The sequence below is a fragment of the Zingiber officinale genome, chromosome 7A, assembly GCF_018446385.1.
Source record: "Zingiber officinale cultivar Zhangliang chromosome 7A, Zo_v1.1, whole genome shotgun sequence".
NCBI lineage: Eukaryota > Viridiplantae > Streptophyta > Magnoliopsida > Zingiberales > Zingiberaceae > Zingiber > Zingiber officinale.
The window spans coordinates 377,292-405,245 of NC_055998.1; the positions used below are offsets into that span (position 1 = coordinate 377,292).

Below are 27,954 nucleotides of genomic sequence, written 5' to 3' on the forward strand. Positions count from 1 at the left end.
AAAGAACACAACATCGAAAAACATATTCGAAATACTAGATCATAAGCCTCTTGTATTTGGTATTATTTCCATAAATAACTAGCATGATGCGGAAATAAAAATTACTAATTATACCTTGTAGAAAAACCTCTTGATCTTCTACCGTATTCCTCTTCTAACCTCGGACGTTGTGTGGGCAACGATCTACCAAGATGAGAAACCACCAACCACCTTCTTCTCCTCTAAGCAAGGTTCGGCCACAAAGGAAGAACTTTACCAAAGAAGAAAATCAAAATACTAACCAAGCTCCAAGAGATGCTAACTTTCTCTCCTTCTTCTTCTTCTTCTCCAAGTAGTATCCGGCCACCACAAGAACTCCAAGAGAGATGAAGTATTCGGCCACCACAAGAGGAAGAGAGGGAGAGGGTAATGGCCGGCCACAACACCAAGGAAAAAAGGGAGAGAAAACAATAGAGGTTGTGTCCCATGAAGGCACCCTCACCCCTTCTTTTATATTCCTTGGCCTAGGCAAATTAGGAAATTTAATTACAATAAATTTTCCTTAATTTCCTTGACTTGATTTAATTGAGAGAAATAAAATAAAATTTCCCAAATCAATTTCAAGTGGCCAGCCACATCATTGGAAAACAAAGAGGACAAGTTTTAATCAACAATTAAAACTTCCTAATTTGTTTCCGGAAATTTTAAAAATAAAATTTCTTTTAAAATCTCTTCATGGTTAATAAAAGGAAATATCTATAATTTTAATTTTATTAACATGTGAATAATTTTAAAGAGAAAATAAAACATCTCTCAATCTACAAATAAGGAAAGAGATCTAATCTCTTTCTTTAATCTTTTGTAAATTTTACAAGAGAGATATTTTAATTCTAATTCTCTTTAAATTATATCTTCCACATTATAATAAAAATTAAAATTAAATTTCTTTTTTAATTTATTTTGGCCGGCCCTACTAGCTTGGGTTCAAGCTAGGGCCGACCACCCAATTTTATACCTAGGCCGGCCCTAGCTTGTTCCCAAGCTAGCTTGGCCGGCCCCTATTGGGTGGGTATAGAAGGTGGGTATAGGTGGGTATAGAACTCTATAAATAAGAGGCTACGATAGGGACCGAGAGGAGGAATTGGTTTTGGTCTCCGATAAAATTAAGCATCCCGTGTTCGAACACACATCTTAATTTTATCAATGATAATTCATTCCACTAGAGAACTATCATTGAACTACCGCACCAATCCCAAATTACATTTTGGGCTCCTTCTTATTATGAGTGTGTTAGTCTCCGTGTTTAAGATATCGAATGTCCACTAATTAAGTGAGTTATCGACAACTCATTTAATTAATATCTAAGTCCAAGAGTAGTACCACTCAACCTTATTGTCATGTCGGACTAAGTCCACTGCGAGGGTTTAACATGACAATCTTTATGAGCTCCTCTTGAGGACATTATCAACCTAGTATCTCTAGGACACGCTTTCCTTCTATAATCAACAACACACACTATAAGTGATACCATTTCCCAACTTATCGGGTTTATTGATTCAACGAACTAAATCTCACCCATTGATAAATTAAAGAAATAAATATCAAATATATATGCTTGTTATTATATTAGGATTAAGAGCACACACTTCCATAATAACTGAGGTCTTTGTTCCTTTATAAAGTCAGTATAAAAGAAACGACCTCAAATGGTCCTACTCAATACACTCTGAGTGTACTAGTGTAATTATATAGTCAAGATAAACTAATACCTAATTACACTACGACCTTCTAATGGTTTGTTCCTTTTCCATTTTGGTCGTGAGCTACTGTTTATAATTTATAAGGTACTGATAACATCATCTTCTGTATGTGACACCACATACTATGTTATCTACAATATAAATTAAATGAACAACTACAAACAAATGTAGACAATTAGACCAAATGTGATTCTTTATTCATAATAAATGTTTACAAAGCTTAGGCTTTCAGTATACATTCCAACAAACGGCTCGATGGCTGGAACCACATCGGCTCGCAGGCCGAACATAATCTCGACGCGAAGGCCGAAATAAACAAACCTAAGTCCGTCAGATGGCGGCTGTCCAGTGGGTGATGGAGGCTGCTAAGGGAAGCAGCGGCGGCACCCACAGCCACTGGAGGCGGCAGTGGTGGTGGAGGATGCCGCTGGCCTGTGGGGAAGGCGGCGCTGAGCCTCTGCCGATGGCGCTGACTTGAATCGAAGAGGAAGAGAGGGGCGAGAAGAGCAAGGATACCCTCTGCTAGCTGGAGGTGATTGGCGTCGGAGAGGATGGGGAGAAGTGTGCGCCGGTGGCGGCAGCAGAACCCTCAACACCAGCCCCCTCTACTCGGCAGCGGCTCCAGCCCGAGAAAAACCTCCTAATGACGAAGCCGGAGTGAAGAGGAGGTAGAGGAGAAGGGCATCGCCGGTGGCCTCGTAGTGCGTCGGCGAAGAGTGTGAGAAGGAGAAGGCCTCTCCTTGCTGGCGGCAGCAGAAAACCCCAAACCGAAGCCCCTTCTCCCGTGCACAGTGCCCTCACATATAACCCAAAACCCTTGTAATGCCAAATGATAATAATGCCCTCCCTTCCTTCTCTAATTTCCCCTATGCCACAAACTACATCCGCATCACCAGACATCCGGTCAGCCCGTCTACCTGTCTAGACTTCGTGCCTGCTGTCCGGTCGGCCCGTTGACCTAACTAGACTTCTTGCTAGATATCCGGTCATCTTGTCGACCTAGCTGGACTTTGTACCAACTATCCAGTCGGCCCGTCGACCTAGCTGGATTTCGTACCAGCTATCCGGTTGAGCCATCGACCTAGTTGGATTTCTACACACTTAATCAAATGATTAGATCACAACAAAGTCTAACTTAACTTACTTGTCATTTATCAAAATCTGAGTTAGACTGTTAGTATAAACCACACCAATATAATCAACTAACTCGACCTTCTTTTTTATGCTCAGATTAGCCACAATAAAGGTGGTAGCTTCTGAGCGGCTCGAGTGAATCTAGACTTCTTCCTTTTCTTCATACACTAAAGTCGGAGGGCTTCTTGAATGACGTTAACCTCAAGTTGCTTACACTTCTGAGCGGCTCGAGATTTGACTCGGACCACCTCTATGTAACACTTGCGTACCATGAGTTGGTCGACCTTGACCTCGCCGACCTAGTCATCCACTAGAAATTTCATCTTTTGACAGAAAGTAGAAACAACCACTCGTAACTCATTTAGTGTCGGGCGGCCAAGGATCATGTTGTAGGCAGAAGGGGCGTCCACCACACTGAAGTTCGTCTGACAAGTTCTCATTAGCGGTTCTTCCCCCAATGATATAACCAATCTGACTTGGCCGATCGATAATACCTCATTTCCAGTAAAGTCATACAAGGGCGTGGCCATGGGCTGGAGCTCAGCTTGGTCTATCTGGAGCTGGTCAAATGCCCTTTTAAATATGATGTTGACCGAGCTGCTCGTATCCATAAAGGTTTTATGGATAGTATAATTGGCAATTACCACCTTAATAATTAGGGTGTCATCATGGGGGACCTCCACCCCCTCCAAATCTTGAGGACCAAGACTGATTTCTAGTCCTTGGGCTTTTCTTTACTGCACCCTACAACATGAATTTCTAACCGGTGCGCGTGTGACTTTCAGGCTCGATTGGAGTCACCTTCAGTTGGGCCTCCCGCTATCATGCCTATGTTGCCGTGGGAGGGGGGCATTGCTGCGGTTCTTTTCCTCCCGAGTGGAATATCGCACTCGCTCAGATGACGTCCGAGTGGCCTCCTCATTTTGCCTCGGTCGAGATGGTCATCGAGCCAGTTTAGCATGTGTGTGGTCCTCGCCATGCCGCCTATCCAAACGACGGTGATGGATGTGCTTGGGAGAGGGAAACCGGCGCCGAGCTACATGTTGAACAGGTTGATGCGGTTGACGGTTGAACAGGTAGCAGTCTCGCGTATTGTGGGTTGTTGTTTTGTGGAATGAGCAGAACAATGGTGTCCACGGCTAGGACTCCTTAAATTTCCTCCACTCAACCTCCACATGCTGAACTGCATGGGCTCGAGGCTCCTGGTGTTGTTGGGTCATGTTCGCTTGAGGCCCCTTCGGGGGCTGGCTTGATTGGCATGCTCGGCGCTCGAGGACAATTGCAAGCTCGAGGTGTGCTTCTTTCTTCCGCGTCAGTTGGGCTTCTTCCACATTGATGGATTTCGTCGCTCGTCCGAGCATATCCTCAAAACTTCTTGGCATCTCCATGATAAGTGACCTGAAGAAGTCACCATCGGTATGTCCTTGAGAGAAATTACTTCCCAATATTTCCTGAGCGACCGATGGGACATCCATGGACACTTGGTTGAATCTTTTTATGTAGACCCGCAATGCTTCTTTAGGTCTTTGCTTGATGGCGAACAGGTTCATACTCGTCTTCTCATAACGGCGGCTACTCGCGAAGTGCTGAAGAAACGCCGCTCGAAAGTCTTTGAAGCTACGAACTGAGTCGATCGGTAGGCGCTTGAACCACCTCTGTGCCGAGCCTGAAATCATAGTGAGGAATACCCGGCACTTGACTCCGTCAGTGTACTGGTGGAGCGTGGCCACGTTGTCGAACCTGAGGTGGTCTTCGGGGTCGGTTGACTCGTTGTACTCGCTAATTGTTAGGGGACGAAAGTTGATGGGGAGCTGATCGTCCAGAATATCTTGAGAGAACTGTCGGTTGATCTGCTCAGGTGACTCATCCATTCGCAGAGCCTTGCCCTTGACCCTGTCCTAAGTGGGAGCGTCCCCCGAAGACGATCTTTGTGCCTTTTCTGCTCGGCCGCACTCCTCCGAGGGCGTGCGGAATAATGCCTGGTGAAATGGTATGGGGCGTTCGACGCTTAGTGAGAGGCGACCAGATGACGATTCGATGGCCGCTAGTCGGCTGTTCCTTCATCCTACGCCCTTTGGAAAACTTGATGTCCTGTCGCCGACACCGCTAGGTCATTCGGCGCTTGCCTGTCGGCCGCGACTTCTTGTTGTTACTGCTGCTCCAACATCTTGGCCACTCGTGCTTGTATTAACATGTCTAAGTGCTCTTGCTTCAAGGTCACGGTTGTAAGTCGTCCAGCGTCCTCCATCTTTACGTTTTGGATACAGGTTACGTTCCCACAGATGACACCAATATGATCCTGTCTAAAATCCATGTAGATGGTAAGCTGGGGGTGTGGCGCTTTCCTTAACTCGTTAAAGACCTCGTAAGCTCCTGCAAAACAAGGAATATCAGTGTCGGTCCATAGAAGGGGTCTCCGGCATTAGCCCTCCGAGTCTCAAGTCAATCACTGGACTTGTAGTGGAACAGTAGAACAATAGGGCACAGCAAGTGTAGATGAAAGTTGTGCGCGCATACCTCCGCCGGTGCATGGACCCCCCATATAGAGCTCCTGTAGCATATGAGCACGCTTCTCAAAGTACGAGCACGTTTCCCCAATTTTCTCATGAAAAGACTCATCAGAAAAGTATCCCTAATACTTTTCCTTAACAACACAAACAACTCCCTGACGAAACAGTAGAAGTTTCTGCCGTACGATTTACCGACTGCCCATGCCTTGTTATCAGCGGCACCAATTCCTAGGAGGATACGATGAGCTAAGCAAGGAGCCCTACTATTTGACCGTGCGGAGTAGTCGCCTGACTGGGATTCCCAACCCGACCGCTCATAGGTGTTCTTCTCCAGAATCACTTGGCTTGGTAGTTTGTTCCTCGTCCGTCCAGATAGGCAGTCCAGTCGGACCAGCCCTTGCCTAGTTGTTTCAGTGGTCCGTCTGCTTTCTTCTCTTGAGTAGTCCGAACATCAGGGCACTGTTGTTGCCCAACCGGAACATCCGCCCAGTCGGGCAAAACTTCGACGTACCTTGATCCTGGGCTTTCCCTTGGCTGAGTGTAAAATCATGCCCCCGATCAGACCTCTTAGGTCCGATCGACCCTTAGATGCCCGCTAGGCCAATCTTTAGTGACCTGTCGACTTCATGCCTTTGACCGCCTTGACTTTAACTTTCATACTAGCTGCTTTTCCTATCTTTGACTTGCCTTTGGCGGGCCCTCCTTTTTACCACCGCATCATCCCAAATCGACTTATTCTCTCTCTGACTCCACGAACACTCGAGAGTCGTGAGATCGAGCTTATTATTATCTCCCGACTTGGACATAATCGCGGATTGATTTATTATATCTCCAACTCCATCAATACTTAAGAGTCATGGGATCCAGCTTATTATCATCTTCCGACTTGGACATAGTCGTGGATCGATTTATTCTCTCAAATTCCACAGGTACTCAGGAGTCAAAAAATCGAACTTATTATTATCTTCTGACTTAGATAAAGTCGCGGATTGACTTATTATCTCTCTGACTCCACTGGTACTCGAAAGTTGTGAGCCTCTTTGATAAAACAGGTACTTAGGAGTAGTGAAATCGAGCTTATTATTATCTCTCGACTTGGACTTAATCATGAATCAACTTATTCTTTCTCCGATTTCACCTATACTCGGGAGTTGTGAGATTGAGTTTATTATTATCTTCCGACTTGGGCATAGTCGCAGATTGACTTATTCTCTCTCTGACTTCATCGGTATCGAGAGTCGTGAGATCGAGTTTATTATTATATATCTCCTGACTTGGATATAGACGCGAATCAACTTATTCTCTCTATGACTCCATAGATGTTCTGAGGTCGTGAGATCGAGCTTATTATTATCTCTTGATTTAGACATAGTCGTGGATCTACTGATTCCCTCTCCGACTCCACGAGTGCTCGGGAGTTACAGGACCGACCATTATTATTCTCTCCCAATTTAGACATAGTTGCGGATTGAGCATTTCCTCTATCAAGGAAGGAGTCGTTGCTTGTTCCCCGAACTATGACTCAACAATGAACTAGACCTGGAGGTACTCAACCACATGGACTCGGATGTCCATTGAACATAATACATGTCCAGTCAGTCGGCCTACACTCTCCTTCGACTAGACATGAAAGGGATGTTTGTGATACGAAAATAAGGGTCTTTGTGGCGGATCCTTGACCTGGTCAACATGAAAGCCATGTGGTAGGGTCAAGGTTTGATCAATACAGGGACCATGTGACACTCTTCAAAACTTGGTCAACATAACCTCCACATGACGTATCAACAATCTCTGACCTTCTGAGTCAGTCCGATTTGTCGACCCGCCAAGTTGTCAATCTTCTCGACCTCCGGACTGACTGACCTTCCGGCTAGCCGAGTTACTGACCTTCCGAGTTTCTAGCATGTAATATTTACTAATGTTAAAGGACATAACAGTTACAAACACATCCTTTAATGTCTCTATAATAACCTTTAAAAACTTTCCACATAAAATCACCGCACTATGAGAAGAAATCTAGGAAAAGTCTTACTCAACGTCATTGTTCTTGATACTAATGGATTTCTACCTCAGCGTCACCGTGGTGAGTTTTATGGGCAGGCGCCGAAGTAGATTTCGACTGCCGCATTATCATGGTGAGATCCTCAAACCGGATCAGTTATGAATAATATTAATACTAAATCCACTGATAATTACAAAGATATCTAAAATTCCTTTTCTATTTACGCAAAGCATCTATATTTAAGTATAAAATCACATTAAATGCAATAAAAAGCACCTATAATATTGTTCATTTCAAACTCTAGATTGGACCTCATCAAGAAAGTAAACAGATGCCAAAACTACTACTACATCAGATCTATAAGGTCATGCTTCTTTGACTTGCAAAAAACGATTGATTTAACTTTAGAGCAAGAAGACTAGATCAATCCCTCGGTGGGCTTTGGAGGGAGAATATTTTTCCACTAGGATCAGAAGGAACTGCATCTGTTGCCTTACTTATAGAAGTTTCACCGTCATTAATCACATGGTCATTATAGGTATTGTTATTGAGTAGAAGGGTAGTTCCCTGTGCAAAGAGACGAGCCAATGTAAATCCGAAACTCTTACATGTAAAACGATTTCAATGAACTATTTTAAAATTTAGTTTTATACCGCTTTTGCTATGTGACCAAATGCTTTTATGTATTGCTCAGCAACTCTCAGGCTTGCTGCCTGAAGACAAACAAAGCCCATTTTTAGAATCTAGATGAATGACCAAATTCAAATTATAAGAACAAAATTTAAGTGACGCGATGTTTGGCCCAATCTGAATGTGATGAGGCGGAAAGACCATCTCACCTCTGTACCACCCTTAGCTTTGATGGCTTCTGTCAATATCTTGAGACCTTGAACAGTTGCCTGCGACGCAACAATGATTGCCTCAGCTTCTTCTGATAAGAGGAGGAGGTGAATCTTTTAGAAGTTCAATAAATTTCGAATCTCAAATATTAAAAAGGGAGTGAATCCTTACAGCAACACTCAGATGTTTAGACAAGAATTAAGATTATAATGATAAAACTATAGGTTGTAAAGTGAATAAACCACACCACCTAAGTAGTTATACAATTGTGTTCATTTCCAAAGGATAGTCTTTATTTCATAGATTAGACAGCAATGCATCACATAGATCTCTGTTTTCCTCATATTTTCTTCTTTCCATTTCAGAGTTTCCAGGGGATCAACATGTGTTTGTATACGGTACTTCTTCCATGTGCTCTTGTACGACCTAAATTATGTTTAACAGTCTCAGCATTGAAAATCAGAGAATCATTGTGGCCAATGAAAGAAAATTCTTAGTAACTCTATGAAGATACTACAGCATTGAGATCAGTGGTAAAGTCTAAACTACAATTCAGCAGTCACAAGTACATGTCCTAATCTCAGTCATGTAGAAGTCGAGGTCAGGACTGGAATAATGAGATTAGTGACCTCCAACTATACTCTATGTGCTAATATGATAAGACCATTTACTTATGTGACAAGTACAAATTTTATGTTGTCATAAGCTTTTCCTAACATGGACTATGCTTATACATCCTGACGTGACTAGCTGTTAAGTTTCCTTATGAGACTAAATTGCAATATCACAAAAGAAAGCAGTGAATGTGGTAGAAATGATAAAAAATAGAGCAGCCCGGTGCACAAAGCTCCTGCTATGCGGGTCCCGGGGAAGGATCCATTGTACGCAACCTTATCCTGCTTTTTGCAAGAGGTTGTTTCCAGGATTCGAACCCGTGATCTTTTGGTCACAAAGCAACAACTTTACCGTTGCGCCAAGGCTCCCCTTCTCGGGCAATAGAAAAAAAAAATAGATGATTGGAGAAGAAAATGGTACCATTCAGTAAACAAGAGAATTACAATTCCCAACGGTATATATTAGAAGTAAATTAGATGTTGGTGTAGATGTCAATGTTCTTCCTTTTTGAAAAAACAAAATCTTTTCATATGTTATAGATTTTAAATATACACATGTATGCGAAAGAATCTCTAGATAAATTTGTGGTGGGTTTTGAAGGAGAAAAAGTTGTGGAAAAGTATGATTTTGTAACCATGCATATCCCTAAAAATTAGACTGAAGATATTTCTTAAATCGTGACATCATGATTCTGTAAATTATGAGATATAATATTAGTTATTTGCATAAAAGGTTGTTTATTTTTTTAAAAAACAGTGAGTTTTAATTAGGATAATTAGAGTTTTTGTTACAAATGTATACTATTTTACAAAGAATAAGTCGTTATCAATTTATCAAAAAGGGTTAGTAGAGATTAGAATCTCATGTATTGTTGATGTTTCAAGTTAATACAATAGTTAATTTCATCAAAAATATCTAATATCATTATATCTATGTGATAGAAGCTATATAGGATAAAGTTGTTATAGTGGCAAAAGGCAAATACGCTCGCCCAGCACCCCCGCCAGTCCTTCCCATGACCAACATGGAGGAGGTAAATCATGGTGACGGAGAAGGCAAGTGACAGGTGGGGTGAGTTTACATGGGTTGCAGGGATTTACGCTCCGCTAGCCCTGAGATTCGATCCCAAGACCTCATGTGGCAATCAACCTGTCACTTACCAACTCAGCTAAGCCCGTGAGGGTAGATAAAGTTGTTATAGTGTTACAACTATTGGAAGTGTGACAAGAATTGTCTATGCTATAGTAGCTATAGGTTGTACATCAATTGTCAACTCTGAGTTTTACCATAAAATAATTGCTTACAATAACGCGCACGGTAACTTAGTTCATATAGAAAATAGGGTAAAATTAACTTATTAAAAGTACCTTTTACCATGTTAACCTGGTCCATCATTGCTGCTTCTGATTGTAGTATCACTGAATTTTTCTTTCCATCCACAATATTTATGTGAGATTGTCTTTCTCTCATTAAATATAAATTTTCAGTGTTTTACTTGAAATTGAATAGATAGTAGATAAAATAATTCAAAGATCTAATAGAGTTGATACTTTGACAATATGAACTTTAATTGTCCATAAACCTATCTATAATGGCATGCTACAAACAACATTTTACGATGAAAGACATCATTTAGCACAGTACAGGAGTACCTTCAGATTCAAGAACTTGAGCACGTTTTCTTTTTTCTGCTTCAGCTTGCATCTCCATAGCTGCCTTGACTCCAGGTGGTGGAGATATATCCCCTGCAGAAAGAAGGCAATACATATTTACAAAAGAAAGCAATAGAAACTAATAGCAGCACAAATATAAAAGACAAATAAATCCTTCAACTTACGGATTTCATAACGCAGACATTTAAGACCCCAATTAGAAGTAACCTTGTTGATTGCTCTATGTGGAAGGGAAAAACATGGATAAAAATGAAGCCAAAAAAAATATTGATTAAAGTTTTGCAAGCATGAGCACAACTGCACTGCTAGTAATCCTAGGCCTATCATATGGACTTATTACCAGGTTACACAGAATTACTTCAGCTCAAAGAATGATGCTTACCCAAATATCTCTATAATATGTTTTAAGTCTCAAAATAAAGCAGTTCATTGAAGAAACAACCAAGTGTAAAGTTCTAACTTAAAATATTAATGTAGAAGCTTTAAGATTAGTTCTCCAGAGTTATAGGATGAATTAATTCCAAGTTAAGACCATGTTGGGAGTTGCTATATAAACATTGATTTTATTACGGAAAGCGAAGTGTATGAGATGTGATTGTGAAGGCATGAAATTTCATAGTATTTCCAAAGAATAGTGTGATGTAGAAAACCATGAATGTCGACAAAATAATCTTCCCTTGCTTTGCAGAGCATACAGTCGACTGTAAAATACCATGAGTATGAGGGAGCAAAAAACATTCATCCAAATATCCAACAAAAGTACAACAAATAAAAATTATAGTCGGGTCCATAAGGAATGCAATTTTTTGCCATGCGAGAGATGAAATTGCATAGGAAGAAAAATAAACACACACCGTAATGTTCTCATTTAGAGTATCCCTTTCTTCCAACGTTTTATCAAGAGTCATCTTCCTCAGCTCACTCCTCATCCTCATCTTTGTTAGATGGATTACGAGATATATTGGGTTCTCCACCACACCATACGAAGCAAGGATGAGATCAACAAGCTAGAATGAATTTATTTACAAGCTATATAAAACCCAAGTAGAATGCTCACAATAGAAGCAAAAATGCATATAAATTTAAACAAAATTACAAATGACCAAATGACTTTACAACCACGAGAACTGGGATGACTCAAAAATCTCAGAATTAAAAAAAAAAAAATGCAAGCCTTAACATACAGAACCCCATCGATGAGGACAGGGACATTGTCCTCTGTGATGGCGGACTGGTTGGGAATGGGGATCACCTCCTCCTCGACTGAGTGCACGTATGTGATTCTGTCGATGAACGGGATAAGAATGTGAATCCCAGAGTCTAGGGTCCTATGATACTTTCCGAACCTCTCCACTACATAGGCTTTCTTTTTCGGCACGATGTTAACGCCCCAGTTTATAGGCAGCGACTGTTGCACATACCTAAGAGAAACTCAAACTATCAGTTTTCTCATCAATTACACCTAAACAAAAGTTGCAGGTGGAGAGGGATTTGTCGCACCTTGAGGAGGGCAAGTGGTTGCGAAAGCAGCTGCTTCGGTACTCGCGGATGGGAATTTGAGGAAGTGCTCGGCGGAGGAAAAAGCGTGATTCGATGGCAGCTGCCGCAGCGGCGGCGCGGAGCGGAAGGCGTTTGGCTCTCTGCAGCATCGCCATCTCTCTTTCCTGAATCGGCTTTCGAAAACTAGGTTGGAGAACCAACTGAATAATTTTTCAAACGTAATTTAAAAAGTTACAGACGAAATTTAACCATATTTTTTAAATTTTTATTTGAAAAAAGGAAAATATTTCCTGAATATGGTGTTTCTTGGAAAATAAGTTAAGAAAATAATATTAAAATGATTATAAGATTTTTTTAAAAAAAAAAGTATAAAAAATATTTTTAAAAAGTTACGAATCAAATATAAATAAAATAGACAATTTAAAGTTATTCTACTTTTGATCAAATGGTTCAGAAAAGACTTTCATGATGAAATTTCATGTAAACAGATGTAGCAGGTAGAGAGGGGTGGGTCAATTTTACTTATTTTACTGTAGCATTCTTTTTTTCGGGCCTATGCACACGTGGAAAGAGGCTTCGGCATGGTGGAGTTTCTTCGCCGCTGCCGCCGCAAGGAGGGGAGGGGGAGAGCTTCTTCTCCTTCTCTTGTCGCCACCAACCAGCGATGTCCACCGACGACGATCGTCTCCGAGCCACCTCCTTTCTTGTCCACTCCGGCAACCTCACACCCGCCTCCACTCCTTTGCCTCCCTTACTCCAGCCTTCTTGACGCGGACACCGCCGAGTGACACCGCAGCCACCAGGGTCGGCCCTGGAGGAGGGCCACACTGGGCGATGACCCTGAGCCATAATTTGGGAGGGCCCAAGTTTTTTTTGTTAGTATTATATATTATAGGCATGTAGTTGGGTCTTTGGGTAGTTGAGCCCAAATTCATATTTCAAAACCTTTTGATATTGTATTTTTCTTTTATCATGTTATGTTGCAATTTGCAAAGTGATAAACAAATGAAAAAATAAGAATTTGGGGCTGCCATGAAACAATTGAAAGGTATAATCTTTTTTTTTTTTTTGAAAAGTATAGGAATGATAGTTTTGTTACAAGTTTAACCATTATTAAAAGTCTTGCATCATATATGAACGTAGAGCTAATATTTATAATAAAGCGTCATATTTTTAGAAAAAAAATAATTTAATGAAAGAGAGGGCGATGAAGTTTCACTATCAGAGTTTAGAATTGATTATTTTGATGTTATTATGGACATGACGATTACTTCTTTAAAATGTAGATTTGAGCGAATAAAAACTTTTGAAAATATATTTGATTTTTTATTTGATTTAAAAATGTGAAGAACTTTGGACGATAATGAATTACGAAAATGTTGTGTCAATCTAAAATCTACTTTAACTCATAACAACTCATCAGACAACTCATCAGATGTCTCATAACAACTCATCAGATGTTAAGTTAGATGACTTATTTACCGAATTAAAAAATATTACAAATAACTTTACCAAATGTAGTAATGCTTACAATTGATATTTTTGAATTTGTTCAAAGTATAAATTATTATTCAAATGTTGCAATTACTTATAAAATCTTGTTGACTATGTCTATTACGGTAGCATCGGCTGAAAGGAGTTTTTTAAAATTATAATTATTGAAAACATATATGAGATCGTCAATATCGCAAGAAAAATTAAATGGATTGACAATTTTATATATTGAGAAAGACATTTTGAAAAATCTTGAAACGGATAATATTATAGACTGTTTTGCAAATAGAAATGCTAAAAGAAATCGTTGTAGATGAATTGTATATTATTAAAAATTTATTTTAGACCTTATTTTATTTTTTTTCTTCGCCCCAGGCCTCCTGATTCGAAGGACCAGGGATGGCTGCCATTCACGAGGCCAGCCACACCACCCGTCGTAAACCAGTCGTCACCGACGCCCCCTCTGGCGTCCGCTTCAGCGGCCACCTCCACTTCTTTCTAAGGCCATCACCTCCTCACGAAAACACCGCTCGACTCATGCTGTCACCACCGCCCAGCACGCGAAGCCGCTTTCTCCCTCCCCACGTCGACGTCGATACCGCCTTCGTCGTTGGCCACACCTCCTTCCTCTCCCCTCTCGCTATTTCAGTCGGAGGGCCTCTTTTTTGAGCTCGCAGGAGGCCTCGAGGGGTTTTTCTACTGCCACAACCTCTAGCACTTGCATCCTCGTCAACACCGGCCACCCCCGTCTCCCTCTCCTCTCATTGACAACCCACAAGCCGACAGCCCTCTCTCCTGCTCCACAGCCAACAGTCACCTTCCAACGACAGCCACTGGCCGACCCATTGCCTCGATCCGACATCGATACAACACTCCTCAGCAATCGGCCTTGCTGTCGTCACCTCAGATCCATCAATCCGGTTCTCCGGCTCTCAATCCTCATTGTCATATGCCTCTAATGTCGATAGGATCCTAAGCCCTCACTGTCATTATGTTCTGACCTGACTTGTGTGATGTTTTTATGTTCCGGTCGTCATGCCGCCATTGTATCCCGGCCCGCGTGTCGATGTCTTATCTCGACCCGCGTGCCGGTGTCTTATCTTGGCTTACATGTTGTTGTATTATCTTGACCTACGTGCCAATGTCATGTTATATCCCGGCCTGCGTGCCGAGGTCTCATCCGGTTTCGTGATATCGCATTCGGCTCCGCGTTGTCAAATCCAGCTCTTCATCCGGCTCAGAGTCATCTACCAATCCGGGTCACAATAACTCGAGTATCATCCCGACTAGCTCACCGATCCACCCGAGGGCGCCCACCTGGGCCAAGGTATGCTCTCCATTCATACACATTTCATTATTATACATCTTAGTTTGTTATTTATATATTCATTGGATCTACCTCGAACCTTGGGATACCAGGGACTGGGCTAATCCAGTCGCTGGCTGTAGGTAGCATTGACCAGAGGACTACCCCCCCCCCTCTGGAATATAGTGGTGGACCCCGTGGTTGTTTTGATGTGATCAACCAAGTTAGGTTAGGTCTTGTTTGTTATTTGATCCCTGTGTCTAAGTGTGCGGGAGCTTAGGAGCGCAGGAAGTCGAGCAGAAGACGCAGCTAGCGAGAATGATGGCACGGGAAGGGAGTCGGCGGGCTCGGTGTGTTCGAAGGATGAGAGAGTTGTGGAAGAGTACATCGGTGGACGAGAAGAATGTGTGCGACGTTCGAGGGACGAGAAGTCGGGATGGAAGCTTGCTCAAGGAGAAAGCCGGAAATTGGATTCGGATGAGCCCTATTTCGGTTGGCTCAATCACCCAAGCAATCAGAACTTCAGAAGCTTTCGTGAAGATGAAGAAAAGCTGAAGAAGCCCTTGAAGGCGCCCTCAACACTGTTGAGGGCGCCCTCAAGTTGGTCAACTCGATCGTTTGTGCGTGGATAGAGTTTTATTCGCTTAACTCACATGGAGGAGTGTTGAGGGCGCCTTCACTGTTGAGGGCACCATCAACATTGTTAAGGGCGCCATCAACACTGTTGAGGGCACCCTCAAGTTGGTCAACTCGACCGTTTGTGCGTGGATAGAGTTTTTGTAGGACCGTTACGGCCGGCTAGAAGGGGATTGGATATCCTACAAACACAAAAAGATCCTAAGCTCCTGCACACTTAGACACAAGGTTAAAACAACGCAGAACCTAACTTAACTTGTTGATCACACCAAAACAACCTTGGGGTTTCAACAGTTTTATCTGCTTAACTCACCTGGAGGCGCCCTTAATACCCGAGATAGAATTTCTATGAGTTATATAAAGGCCCTTGGAGCTAGGAATTATTCATTCAACTCAGTATTCAATTCCTAGCAACTTCTGTGCTTTCTTAGTGTGTAAAAAGGCTTCTCCACCTACAATGAAGGAGACATTCTAGTGGAGTTGTTTGACTGCCTTGGATTAACAACCACCTAGGTTGTAACTATTGGCGCATCTGGGAATTCCATTCTGTTTCCCCTGTACAAAAATTTGTACAAGCACAGAACTTTTCCTAGCAACTCATGTGTTCTTTGGAAGTTAAACTTGTATTGTAAATGAAACTTAACATTTTTAATCCAAGTTTAACTCATGTGTTCTTCAAAAATTAAACCAATTTACAGAAGTTGATTAAATATCTATTTCAAGGATTGGCTTCGAGGTCATGGCGAGATACTCGACCTTCTTGGGTATGGGATCATCCACCACTTCCTAGACAAAGCCTTTCAAAGAAATTGAATACTTAAACTCCTTCAGTAACCTTAGGTTTAACTACAGAGACCACAATCGAAGCACAAGATCATTGGTCTCTTGTGTTGGTATTTCAGGATCCATACAAAGAAATAGTTGTATCTTCCTTTGTTTCAATAAACCTCTTGGTATTCTGTTGTATTCCTCTCCTTCTCTTGGACGTCGTGTGGGCGACGATCTACCAAGATAACACCACCCAAGCTCCTTCTTTGCTTTACAAGACTTTCGGCCACCAAGGGATCAAAGTCAGGAATACCACCTCTTATTCTTCTTTCTTCCTTGCAACCCGCCGGCCACAAGATGGTTGAAGCCTCTTGATGTCGCTGGCCTTAGGTGAGAAAGCAAAGGGAGAATAAGAATATGAGGGGGTCGACCACAAGGAGAATAGAAGAGGAACAGAAATTGTGTAGATGATTCTAATCCTCTAAGGTACCATCTATCTTCTTTTATAATCCTTGGTAATTTCTAAAAAAGAAAGATTTTAATAATAATTAAAATATCTCTTTTTAAATTTCCAATTGTGGATGGCTGCAAAAGGAAAGTTTTAAAATTAAAATCTCTCTTTTTAAAGCATTGTAGATTGCTAAAAAAAGGAAAGATTTTAAAATTATAACCTCTCTTTTAAATCATGGTTACAAAAAAAGAAAGTTTTAACAAAATTAAAATCTCTCTTTTAAACCATTGTAGATGGCTACTGATATAGGTTAGGTTTAGTAGGTCCCTGATGGGATGGAGAAAGGAGATAGCAGAATTAAGAAAGATAGGCTAATATCGGCCGGGATAATACCTTAAGAAAGATAAGCTAAAATCAGTCGGGATAATACCTTAAGAAAGATAAGCTAAAATCAGTCAGGATAATATACCTTAAGAAAGATAGACTAATATCAGCCGGGATAATACCTTAAGAAAGATAGGCCAACATCGGCCTGGATAATACTTTAAGAAAGATAGGCTAATATCGGCTGGGATAATACCTTAAGAAAGATAAGCTAAAATTAGCCGAGATAATACCTTAAGAAAGATAAGTTAAAATAAGCCGGGATAATACCTTAAGAAAGATAAGCTAAAATAAGTCGGGATAATATACCTTAAGAAAGATAGGCTAATATCGGTCGGGATAATACCTTAAGAAAGATAGGCCAACATCGGCCAGGATAATACCTTAAGAAAGATAGGCTAATATCGGCCGGGATAATACCTTAAGAAAGATAAGCTAAAATCAGCCGGGATAATACCTTAAGAAAGATAAGCTAAAATCAACCGGGATAATATACCTTGAGAAGGATAGGCTAAAATCAGACGGGGTAGTATGCTTGAGAAAGATAGGCTAATATCGGCCGGGATAGTACCTTAAGGAAGATAAGCTACTATCGACCGACATAATATACCTCAAAGAAAGATAAGCCAATATTGACCGGGATAGTACCTTAAGAAAGATTGGGCAAGGTTATCTGAAGTAGTACATCTGATATAGACTAATATCGGTCGGGTGTATGTTATCACCCGAGTATGTAAAGACACAAGGCTTTATAGGATTTATAGTATATTATCGGACGATAAGACATATGTTGAACAATAGTAATAACCCGCCTGAGCATAACTTAGATATAATATCGAGCTGTCTATAACATAGTAAAAACAAGGTAAGCAAGCATGGACAATAAATATACCCCAATATAACTTATAAGACAGGGCGAGAACAAACATTCCAAGAATATTCATAAATAGTTTGTGAAAATATCTGCCACATGTGATTGTATAACTGGTTGACTAATTTGGCGGGAAAAATGTTTCTAGACTCTTCTGCAGGTACTAGGCGACAAAGAAGGTACATCTGGGGTACAAAAAAAATTCCTTAAAAACTATTTTCTGCAAGTACATGGCTTACATCATCTCATAACAAACTCTAACAAACTGGGGTCCACTTCATGACTACGGAGGTCACATGAAGTGGTATAAAAGGGAAATCCTCTCCATTGGCCAGGTATGCTTATGCTCATGCTCACGCTCACCACACATAGAATCATCTATTGTAAACCCTAATTTCCACTACTGTTCATCTTCTTCTTCCCACACTAAGAGAGATCACTGACTTGAGCGTCGGACGACCTAGTCAGGGATTCCCACCCTGGTCTTAGGTCACTGACGATAGTGTTGGCTGGTCTCTTGTGTGCAGGAAGACGTTGGAGCTCCAGATCTCGGTATTCTTCACAGGATCCTTACTTCTGCCCTTGGATCTTCACACAAGGAGGTGTTCTGTGACTTTATTCTTCTTGATCCGCTTTGGGTTTCTCAGATCGGAAGTCCTCAGGTATTCTTCTTCACTAGCAGTGAGTTCTCTCCCCATGCTTTTCGTTTTGTCAAGTTTCTCAGACAGGATCAGCTATAAAAGAAAAGATTTTAAAATTTAAAACTCTCTTTTAAAACCATGTAGATGGCTTCAAAAAAGGAAAGTTCTTAAAATTTAAAATCTCTCTTTTAAAACATTGTAGATGGCTATAAAAAAAAATTAAAATTAAAACCCCACTTTTAAACCCATCTTGGTCGGCCCCTTGCTTGGGCACCAAGCAAGGATGTGGCCGGCCATAAGGATGAATTGGGTGGATGTGAGGCTTTATACATAGAGGCTACAACAGGGACCTAGAGGAGGAATTGTTTTTGACCTCCCAATGAGCTTGAGCTTCCTGTGTTCGACCCAAACACCCAACTCAAGTTCAACAATAATAACTCATACCACTAAAGAGTTATTATTGAACTACCGCACCAATCTCATATTACATTATGAGCTCCTTCTTATCATGAGTGCATTAATCTCCCTGTGTTTAAGATATCGAATGCCCATTAATTAAATAAGTTACTAATAACTCACTTAATTAATATCTAGCTCCAAGAGTAGTACCACTCAACTTCATTGTCATGTTAGACTAAGTCCACCTGCAGGGTTTACATGACAATCCTTATGAGCTTCTCAAGGGGACATCATCAACCTAGATAACTGGGACACAGTTTCCTTCTATAATCAACAACACACCATATAAATAATATTATTTCCTAACTTATCGGGCCTATTGATTTAACGAATAAATCTCACCCATTGATAAATTAAAGAAATAAATACTAAGTATATGTGATGTTGGAACTCCAAGGTAGTTTTGGTGTGATCAACAAGTTAAGTTAGGTCCTGTGTGTTTTTAACCTTGTGTCTAAGTGTGTAGGAGCTTAGGAGCACAGGTAGTCGAGCGGAAGACGCAGCTAGCGAGAAGGATGGCACACGGTGCGTCCGAGGGACGAGGTGCTGTGGAAGAGTACACCGACGGACGAGAAGGAAGCGTGCAGTGGTTCCGAGGGACAAGAAGCCGGAGCGGAAGACTGCTCGAGGAGCAAGAGACACAGCTAGTGAGAAGGTCGGCACGGGGTGCGACCGAGGGACGAAGACTACGGATGACTACTGATGTATGTAGATTGTATATACTTGTTTAGCATGTTTTGATGCACATTCACATATTTTGAGCATGCTTTATCTATGCATTTTCATTCTTCCAGCTTTACTTTTAGCATATATACTCTTTTTGTTCGGAGATTTGCTTTTGTGCATTTTCTGTACGCAGGAGTCGATTTTGGTGAAGAATTGATGCTTGAACGAAGGAGGAAGGCACCATCCCTGTGTGCCACACGACCCTGACATGGAGAGTTGCCCAGGCAGTGTGGTGATCATCACCTGTGTGGCTCCAACAGTAAAGGGAGTGGCCATGGCCGTGTGTGCATCACACGATCGTGCCAAGTTTTGAAGCCATTGTGAACATGGTCGTGTCCTAGACACGGTCGTGCAAGCCCTCCATAACCCAAGTAGTACACGGTCGTGTAGATCTACATGACCGTGCAACATTTCCAGAAGCTAAGCAGAGCATGGCCATGTCCTAGACACAGCCGTGCATGAGTTCCAGACTTGGAGGCAGCACAGGCCGTGTAGATCTACACAACCGTGCAAAGGGGTCAGTGGCAGAGCATGCCACGACCGTGTCTCACACACAACCATGTGAGTTGGGCAGAGAGGAGAATGGAGCATGCCGTGTGAGCTTCACACGACCGTGTCTCGGGGTCGTGTGGTGCCCAAACCTCTCCTCTATATAAGGCTTTCTTGATGATTTGAAGGGGGATCTTCTCCCTTTTGGGGGGAACAAGATTTAGGGCGTTCCTCCACCTTCTTGGAAGGATTTTCCGGCGATCTAAGGGCAGATCTTCATCGTTTCGACTCCGGAAGCAAGGATTGGATCCGAAGACCATTTTTCATCGTAGATAAGCTTTTCTTCCCTTTCTTTCTTGGATTTGGGGATCAAGATGCTTGTAATCTCCTTGTTTTTGGATTCCTTTTCTTGTTCTATGGGATAGATCTCTTTTTCCAGGATGGAGGGAGTATTTGTAATGAAGATTTGATGTAAAACTCTTGTGGATTTGCCAATCTCATATTTCTATGATTTTGCCCTGTTTGCATCTATTTGATCTTGCGTAGATTGTTGTGATTTGGACTTAATTCCCATTTTTGATTGAATATTTGAATATCTTGTGGATCTTATAGAGGTAATCTTTCATTTGATTTTCCGAGGGACGTTCGTAACAGGAACAAGCCCGTGTAAGGACGATTGAGGGATAATCTTGAGGGTGAAATAAGGTCATTCAAGAGGGTAGGATAGATTGTGTGCATTAATCTCTTGTATCTTAATGAGGTTGAGAAGTAATGAATTCCTATGTTGATTATCCGAGGGACGCACGTGACAGGTAAGCCCGTGTAAGGACAACATAGGAACCATTCTTAATTGATCACATTTAGGTATAGATTTCAGTCCTAGGCCGGTTGTCTATTGCAAAAGAGAATCGACAACCTTTTACAAATGATGGACAATTGAGGAATAAGATTTGGTAGATCATTTATATTGAAGAACATTACAAAGAAACCAAAACTCTTAGAACAATCTTTTATCACAACCCTTATTCTTGTTTTTATACTTTTGATTGTTTACTTTTCATAGTTGCACTTAGCTTTGATAAACCAATTGAATGGTTGTTTAGCTAATTCACATTGAGACATCTTTAGTGCTTATATCAGTCCCTATAGATACGAAATCTTTCTTTATTACTTACGACATTTCCATACACTTGCGGAACGTCAACAAGTTTTTGGCGCCGTTGTCGGGAACTGTGCTATAACATTAGAGATTATCAATTGAGTTAGACTAAACATAACTTTTCTTTTCTTTTCATTAGCATAGTTGTAACTAATCTTTATAATTATATTTTTCTTGTATATCTTTCTACTTCTTGTCAATTCTTTTTTGTTGCAATTCTAATTCTGCACTTTTAACTTCTAACATTCTAGTCTAACTCTTTCTCTCTTTTTTTTTTTGATCTAGTTTCTTTCTTTTTTTTCTTTTGAGCATATATATTTTGTAATCTTGTTCTCGTTTATGCGAAGATTTAACTTTGCAGGAGAACTTCTTCCTCTAGATTCCGAAATTGACAGAACATTTCATAGAAGAAAAATTCTACAAAGACAACAAACAGAACAAGAACATTTTAGCATGGCGAATAGACCACTAAAGGATTATGCAGCACCCTATGCTAGAGGATTTAGATCTAGCATTTCAAGACCTTCAGTTGAAGCAAATAATTTTGAGATCAAACCCACTATTATTTCTATGGTGCAACAAAATCGGTTTGGTTGAGGATCGCATAAGGACGTAAATCAACACTTAGAGGTCTTCTATGAGATATGCGACATAATGAAAGTGAATGGTATTCCTTCTGAGGCAATACATCTATTATTATTTGGGTTTTCTTTAACTGATAGAGCTAAGCAATGGTTGAATTCTTTAGCTTCAAATAGCATCACCACATGGGAGCAATGTGAGTAACAATTTCTTGGCAAGTTCTATCCACCTAGTAAAACAGCTCATATGAGGAATCTCATTGCAAGTTTCAAACAAGCTGACTCAAAATCTTTATTTGAAGCTTGGGATAGATATAACAATATGCTCAGACAATGCCCACATCATGGCTTGGAAAAGTGGTTAGTGTTGCACACATTCTATAATGACATTAATTTTCATACCAAGGTGTCCCTAGACTCAGCTGCTGGAGGGACACTCATGAACAAAAGCCTAGATGAAGCTGAGGAAATAATTGAAAGTGTAGCATAAAATCATCATCAGTGGGCAAATGAGAGAAGTGGTGGCTATTCTTGTGTAAACCCAACAAAGGCACCAGGAAAGTTTGATGTTGATGCAATCACTCTAATGGCTGCAAAACTGGATGCTCTTACTAAAAAATTAGAGAGCATGGGAGCTAACTCACATACAGTCAATGCCATTGTATCTACTTGTGAAGTATGTGGTAGTTCTGATCATCCTAATGACTCATGTCCTTTGGGAGCTATCTTTGTACAAATCAATCAGTTGGAGCAATGTGATGCAATCATGAGTTTCAATCAGAGACAGAACAACTCATACTCAAATACATACAACCCTGGGTGGAAAAGTCATCCAAATTTTTCTTATAAGAATAATCAAGATCAAGGACCATCTATGGGGGCAAGACCTAATTTTCAGTCTGGGTAGCAGAATTTTCAACAACAACAGCCTTCTCAAGGCATTCCAATGTCTAAAATTGAAAAGATGTTTGAAGAAATTATCTCCAATCAGAATGAAATGAAGCAAGATATTCTGAAGCTTACTCAAAGAATGGATAATTCTGAAAGACATCAAAAGATTCAGGACAGCCAAATTGCCCAGTTAGCTTCCTCATCTTCTAGGGCACCAGGACAACTACCTGGAAAACCTGATGTAAATCCTATGGAGCATTGCAATCGTATTGAACTTAGGAGCGGACAGACCTTGGGAGATCCCTAAGTAACTGCTCAAAAAGGGATGATTTCTGAAGAAGAGCTTTCTCCTTCAACACAAGAACCTATTCAGGTTCAAGAAGAGGAGGAGAGTACCGCTAAGGTTGAAAAGACTCTTCCACTTTGCCCACAAGGTAAAGTAGTCCCTTTTCCTCAAAGGCTTGTTATGCTCAAGAAAGATGAAGAGTTTGGCAAATTCTTGGAGAAAGTCAAAGAGATATGCGTCGAAGTTCCTCTCATTGATGCAATCTTACTGTTGGAGTGTATACTTAAAAGTTTAGCTTTTGTACACATTTATAAAGAATCACATTGGTCAAATGTTTACATTTATTTGTTAAATGTAAGTGATCCGGCGGTAAGAACAGGGAACCCCCGTTCTGGGGAGTCAATGCCACGTGGAAGTCAAAGGGCCCGGTGGTCGATAGGAGAAGATCGGACCGAACGGACGCCCAGGAAAAGGTTGGATCGATAGGCCGACCGAAGAAGGATGGACCGATCGCCCGGTCGGCCGACCGGTGTCTAACCGATGGCAAAAGGCTCCCTGGCAGGAGTCAGGGTTCCGACGCTCATTGAACAGGATCGCAGAGCCAAGAGGATGGCACGCTCGGCCGAAGACATAAGGTAGACCCGACCCCGGGCCGGGTCTGGCCCGGACCCGGCCCGGGCCCGTAACCGGGTCAACGGGCCGGTTGCCCGTTGACCCGGTTCGCCGGGCCGAACCGGAACCGGCCCGGCAAGTTGCCGGGCCGGTTCCGGTTCATTAGATGTAAAAACCGGCGGTTCAGCCGCAAAATTTTTTTTTAACGGCTTGAACCGCCGGTTAACTGGCGGTTCGTAGCCGTTGGGAGGGTTTTTTAGGTATTTTTTTTCAACGGTTAGGATCATTTGACCGTTTTTTGATCAATGGCTATGATTTAGTGTCCGTTACCATCAAAACTCTATAAATAGAGAGCTCATTTCATCATTTTTCACACACATCTTCTCTACTCTTAATCTCATTTTCGTATTCTCTAATCTCTACGCGCTTTCGTTTTCAATTACAATGGAAGGAGGCCGCGGAGGTGCATCATCTCGAGCTCGGAAGGGAAAGCAAATAATGAATCCGCGGGAGGAGGACCCCAACATTCAATCTACCGATGATGAGATCGAGCATCTTCCGAATCCGACACCCGAAACACAAGGAAGTACCGATGCAATTACTTCTAAGGTTCGGGAACTTCCTCCTCTAAAGTCTTCTATTTTACTAAACATTTTGAGAAGGTCACTCTTCCGTCGGGAGAAATGCGTGCAAAATGTAAGCACTGCAATGCTTCCTACAAATTCCAAGCCGGCGGCGGCTATGGGTCGTTGAAACGACATGTAGAAACGAAGCACCCGACGGAATATGGACTCGACCGTTCTCAAACACAATTATCAAGATTTTCTTCAATTAGCGGTAGTACCGATTCCGGTTTATTTTTATATTCGGATAATAAATTAAGAGAATCATTAGCTAAATTTGTTTCCGTAGAACATCTTTCTTTTAGTTTTGGATCTAAATGCACATTTGAAGATTTTTGTAAAGAATCTCTTAATCCATGTGCTAAACGTGTTCCTAGGACTACACTTACTCGTACAATTAAAAAATTAGTAAAACAAGGAAAAAAGAATTTAATTGATGAATTTAGTAAATTAGATAATAAAGTTTCTTTATGTTCCGATATTTGGAGTGATCATTGGCAAACACATTTGTATATGGGTGTGACTTGCCATTGGATCGATAACTCTTGGAACCTCCAAAAAAGATTATTAGCTTATAGAGTTTTTGATGAATCACATAATGCTCATAATATCGCACAATTATTATGTTTAATTTTAGAAGAATATGGTTTAACTCATAAAATATTTTCAATATCATTAGATAATGCTAGTTCTAATACCGCTTGTATAGATGATCTAAAATTTGTTTGTCAACCTATTATTGGAGGTTTATTTTTTCATATTCGTTGTGTATGCCATGTTTTAAATTTATGTGTTCAAAATGGTTTAAAAATTTTAGAAAGTTATATTAAACCAATTAGAATTGCAATTTCTTATTTATGGTCTCATCCATCTATAATGAAACAATGGGGTAGGTTTTGTAAAATTAATGGAATGAGACCTAAAAATTTTCACGTGATGTACCAACACGTTGGAATTCAACATACCAATTATTACAAGATTCATTTCAATATAAAGAATTATTATGTTCATTTTTGCACAAAACACTAATACTAATATATATTTATTTTCACAACAATGGAATATTTGTAGTAGTATTTGTGAAATTTTAAAAGTATTTAATGATGCAACCGAACAACTTTCCTGTGTTTATTATCCCGCTCAATTAGTTTTAGAAAATTTTTCTAATATAGTATTAGTTTTAAATGAACATATTAATAATGAATCTTTATCTCCTTACATCTTAGCTATGAAAACTAAATGGGAAAAATATTTTTATTTAATTCCTGAAATTTATTTAATTGCATTTGCTTTAGATCCTAGATTTAAATTAGAAGTTTTACAAGAAATGTTAACTTTATATTATGATGCTTTAATTCCAATTAAAGATTCTTCTTCCCCTGATCCAGCTAATATTATATATAATGTTAGAATTTATTTATATGATATTTATAATCAATATTATGCAAAATATGGAATACAAATTAATATTTCTGAAATTCAACAAACTACTAGTAGTAATTTAAAACTTACAAAAGCACAACTCTTATTAAAAGAACGGACAAAACGTCCACGAGGATCCTCAAGTTCCACACAGGAACTTGAGAATTATTTTACGACTTCTTTTGATTTTAATGAAGCAGATAGCGAAAACTTCGATATCTTAAAGTGGTGGTCACAGAAGGCTCAAAGCTTTCCCGTTCTCTCCGTGATCGCAAAAGAAATTTTAGCTTGTCCAGTGTCAACTGTTGTTGTGGAGCAGACGTTCAGTGCCGGCGGCAACATATTAGATGAACGACGATCAACTTTGTCTCCCGACTCCTTGGAAGCCCAAGCATTACTGGACGATTGGACCAGAGCGGAGAAAAGAATCCAAGGAATGCAACTTTCAGATGACGAAGTTGAAGATTTTGATACTGAAGGAACAAATACGACAGGAACAGGAAATGGAAGTGAATGAAAATGTAAAAGGATAAAAAATGTAAAAGAACTACGTGGGCTTTGATTCCCCTAAAGGGATACGTAGGCAACTTAAATAAGTGCAAGCCCTTTGTTTAATAAATTTTAATTTCTAATTTTTAATGTTTAATGTTTAATTTTTAATTTTTAATTTTTAATTTTTAATTTTTAATTTTTTTAACATATTAATCTTGAACCGTGACGAACCGTGACGAACCGTGAACCGAACCGTGAACCGGCGGTTCTGTACCGTGAACCGTAACCGTCTTGGGCGGTTAAGGTTAAGGGTCGACCTGCCTGGAACCGTCGAACCGGCGGTTCCGAACCGTCGAACCGTCGGTTCCGAACCGTGGTCAGGTCTAACATAAGGTGGCATACTGGTAACAGTCTCCACAAAGCACATTATCCCGAATTTCCTGAGTAGACCATTATATATGTCCGGCAGGACATAAGGCGGTGGTTGGCTGGCTGGACGTTCGGTAAGGAGTAAGGGGGAAAAGGACAAGGGATATCTGCTGACAGCGGCCATACTCCAAATCTTACGACAGAGGGTTACGCTGTCCCATCGAAGACGTGCTTAGACTGTAGCAGTATGGGGTCAGGTAAGCTCGCTGACAGGCCCTTACTGGGTATGGGCTGATGACACGTATTTGCCTAGGTATGTGTGCATGAGCTCCTTCCTAGCTCTATATAAGGAGCTTTGCACTTCACCAGAGGTACGCATTCTACGATATTTGGAGCCACTTCCTTGTTGTCGAGCTTTGCCTGACTTGAGCGTCGGAGGGTCGTCGCCGGGAACCCCTTCCTGGCCCGACTTCTGTGCAGGTTCACCATAGGTCCGTGCGGACAGTCAGGAGATCTACGTCAGCCGTTGGGAGAGCGCCACGTGCCCAGCGTCCGTTGATTCAGCTTTCGGACAGGATCAATTTGGCGCCGTCTGTGGGAACGCTCCTGCATCCGATCGGAAGCAATGGACGAAGCTGGACGACAGCACACGGTGACGCTTTCCACGGAAGAACTCGACGCTCTGATCGAGTCGAGGGCCGCCAAGCTTATGGAACAAAAACAGAAGGCACAAGTTGAGCAACCTGAGCAGCAGGCAACATCAGCATCAGGAGGCCGAGCGGAAGCACCGCAGGCCACAGTTGCATTCCATCGGGCCCTATTCCGCACTCCTCCTGAAGCCGCAGCAACTAATCGTGATCGAGGATCTTCTTCGGATGAAGTGCCAAGACGAGATAACAAAAAAGGGAAAGCCCCCCGAGCGGACGCCTCGCCCGAGCGGATCAACCGTCAATTTTCAGAGGCTATTCTACGAGACCCTCTGCCCAAGCATTATGTGCCTCTAGCGATCGGTGAATACAATGGAACCACCGACCCGGATGATCATTTGGGTAAGTTTGATAACACGGCTACCCTTCATCAGTACACAGATGGGGTAAAGTGTCGGGTTTTCCTCACCACCCTCTCGGGATCGGCTCAACAATGGTTTCGGAGACTACCGGACGGATCTATCTCAAGTTTCAAAGACTTCCGAACGACTTTCCTCCACCACTTCGCAAGCAGTCGGTGCTATCAGAAGACTAGTGTCAGTCTATTTGCCATCAAACAAGAAGCCCGCGAATC

At 41.2% G+C, this 27,954-nt stretch overlaps 1 protein-coding gene across 2 annotated transcripts; it reads right to left on the reverse strand.

The window, feature by feature from the left end:
• Positions 1–7,621: 7,621 nt before the first annotated feature.
• Positions 7,622–12,205, reverse strand: LOC122000617 (stomatin-like protein 2, mitochondrial). 2 transcript variants are annotated; one of them, XM_042554992.1, is made up of 7 exons: positions 12,014–12,205; positions 11,766–11,934; positions 11,368–11,520; positions 10,493–10,585; positions 8,225–8,284; positions 8,039–8,098; positions 7,622–7,952 (listed from the first exon to the last, which is right to left on the reverse strand). In XM_042554992.1, exons 1-7 carry the CDS (start codon positions 12,166–12,168, stop codon positions 7,809–7,811), a joined length of 834 nt encoding a protein of 277 aa, XP_042410926.1. In that variant the 5' UTR covers positions 12,169–12,205; the 3' UTR covers positions 7,622–7,808. The 2 variants fall into 2 exon arrangements, 1 of the variants encoding a protein (XP_042410926.1); XR_006117197.1 differs by lacking the exons at positions 7,622–7,952; positions 8,039–8,098; positions 8,225–8,284 and having other exon boundaries at positions 10,678–11,520.
• Between the last annotated feature and the right edge of the window lie 15,749 nt (positions 12,206–27,954).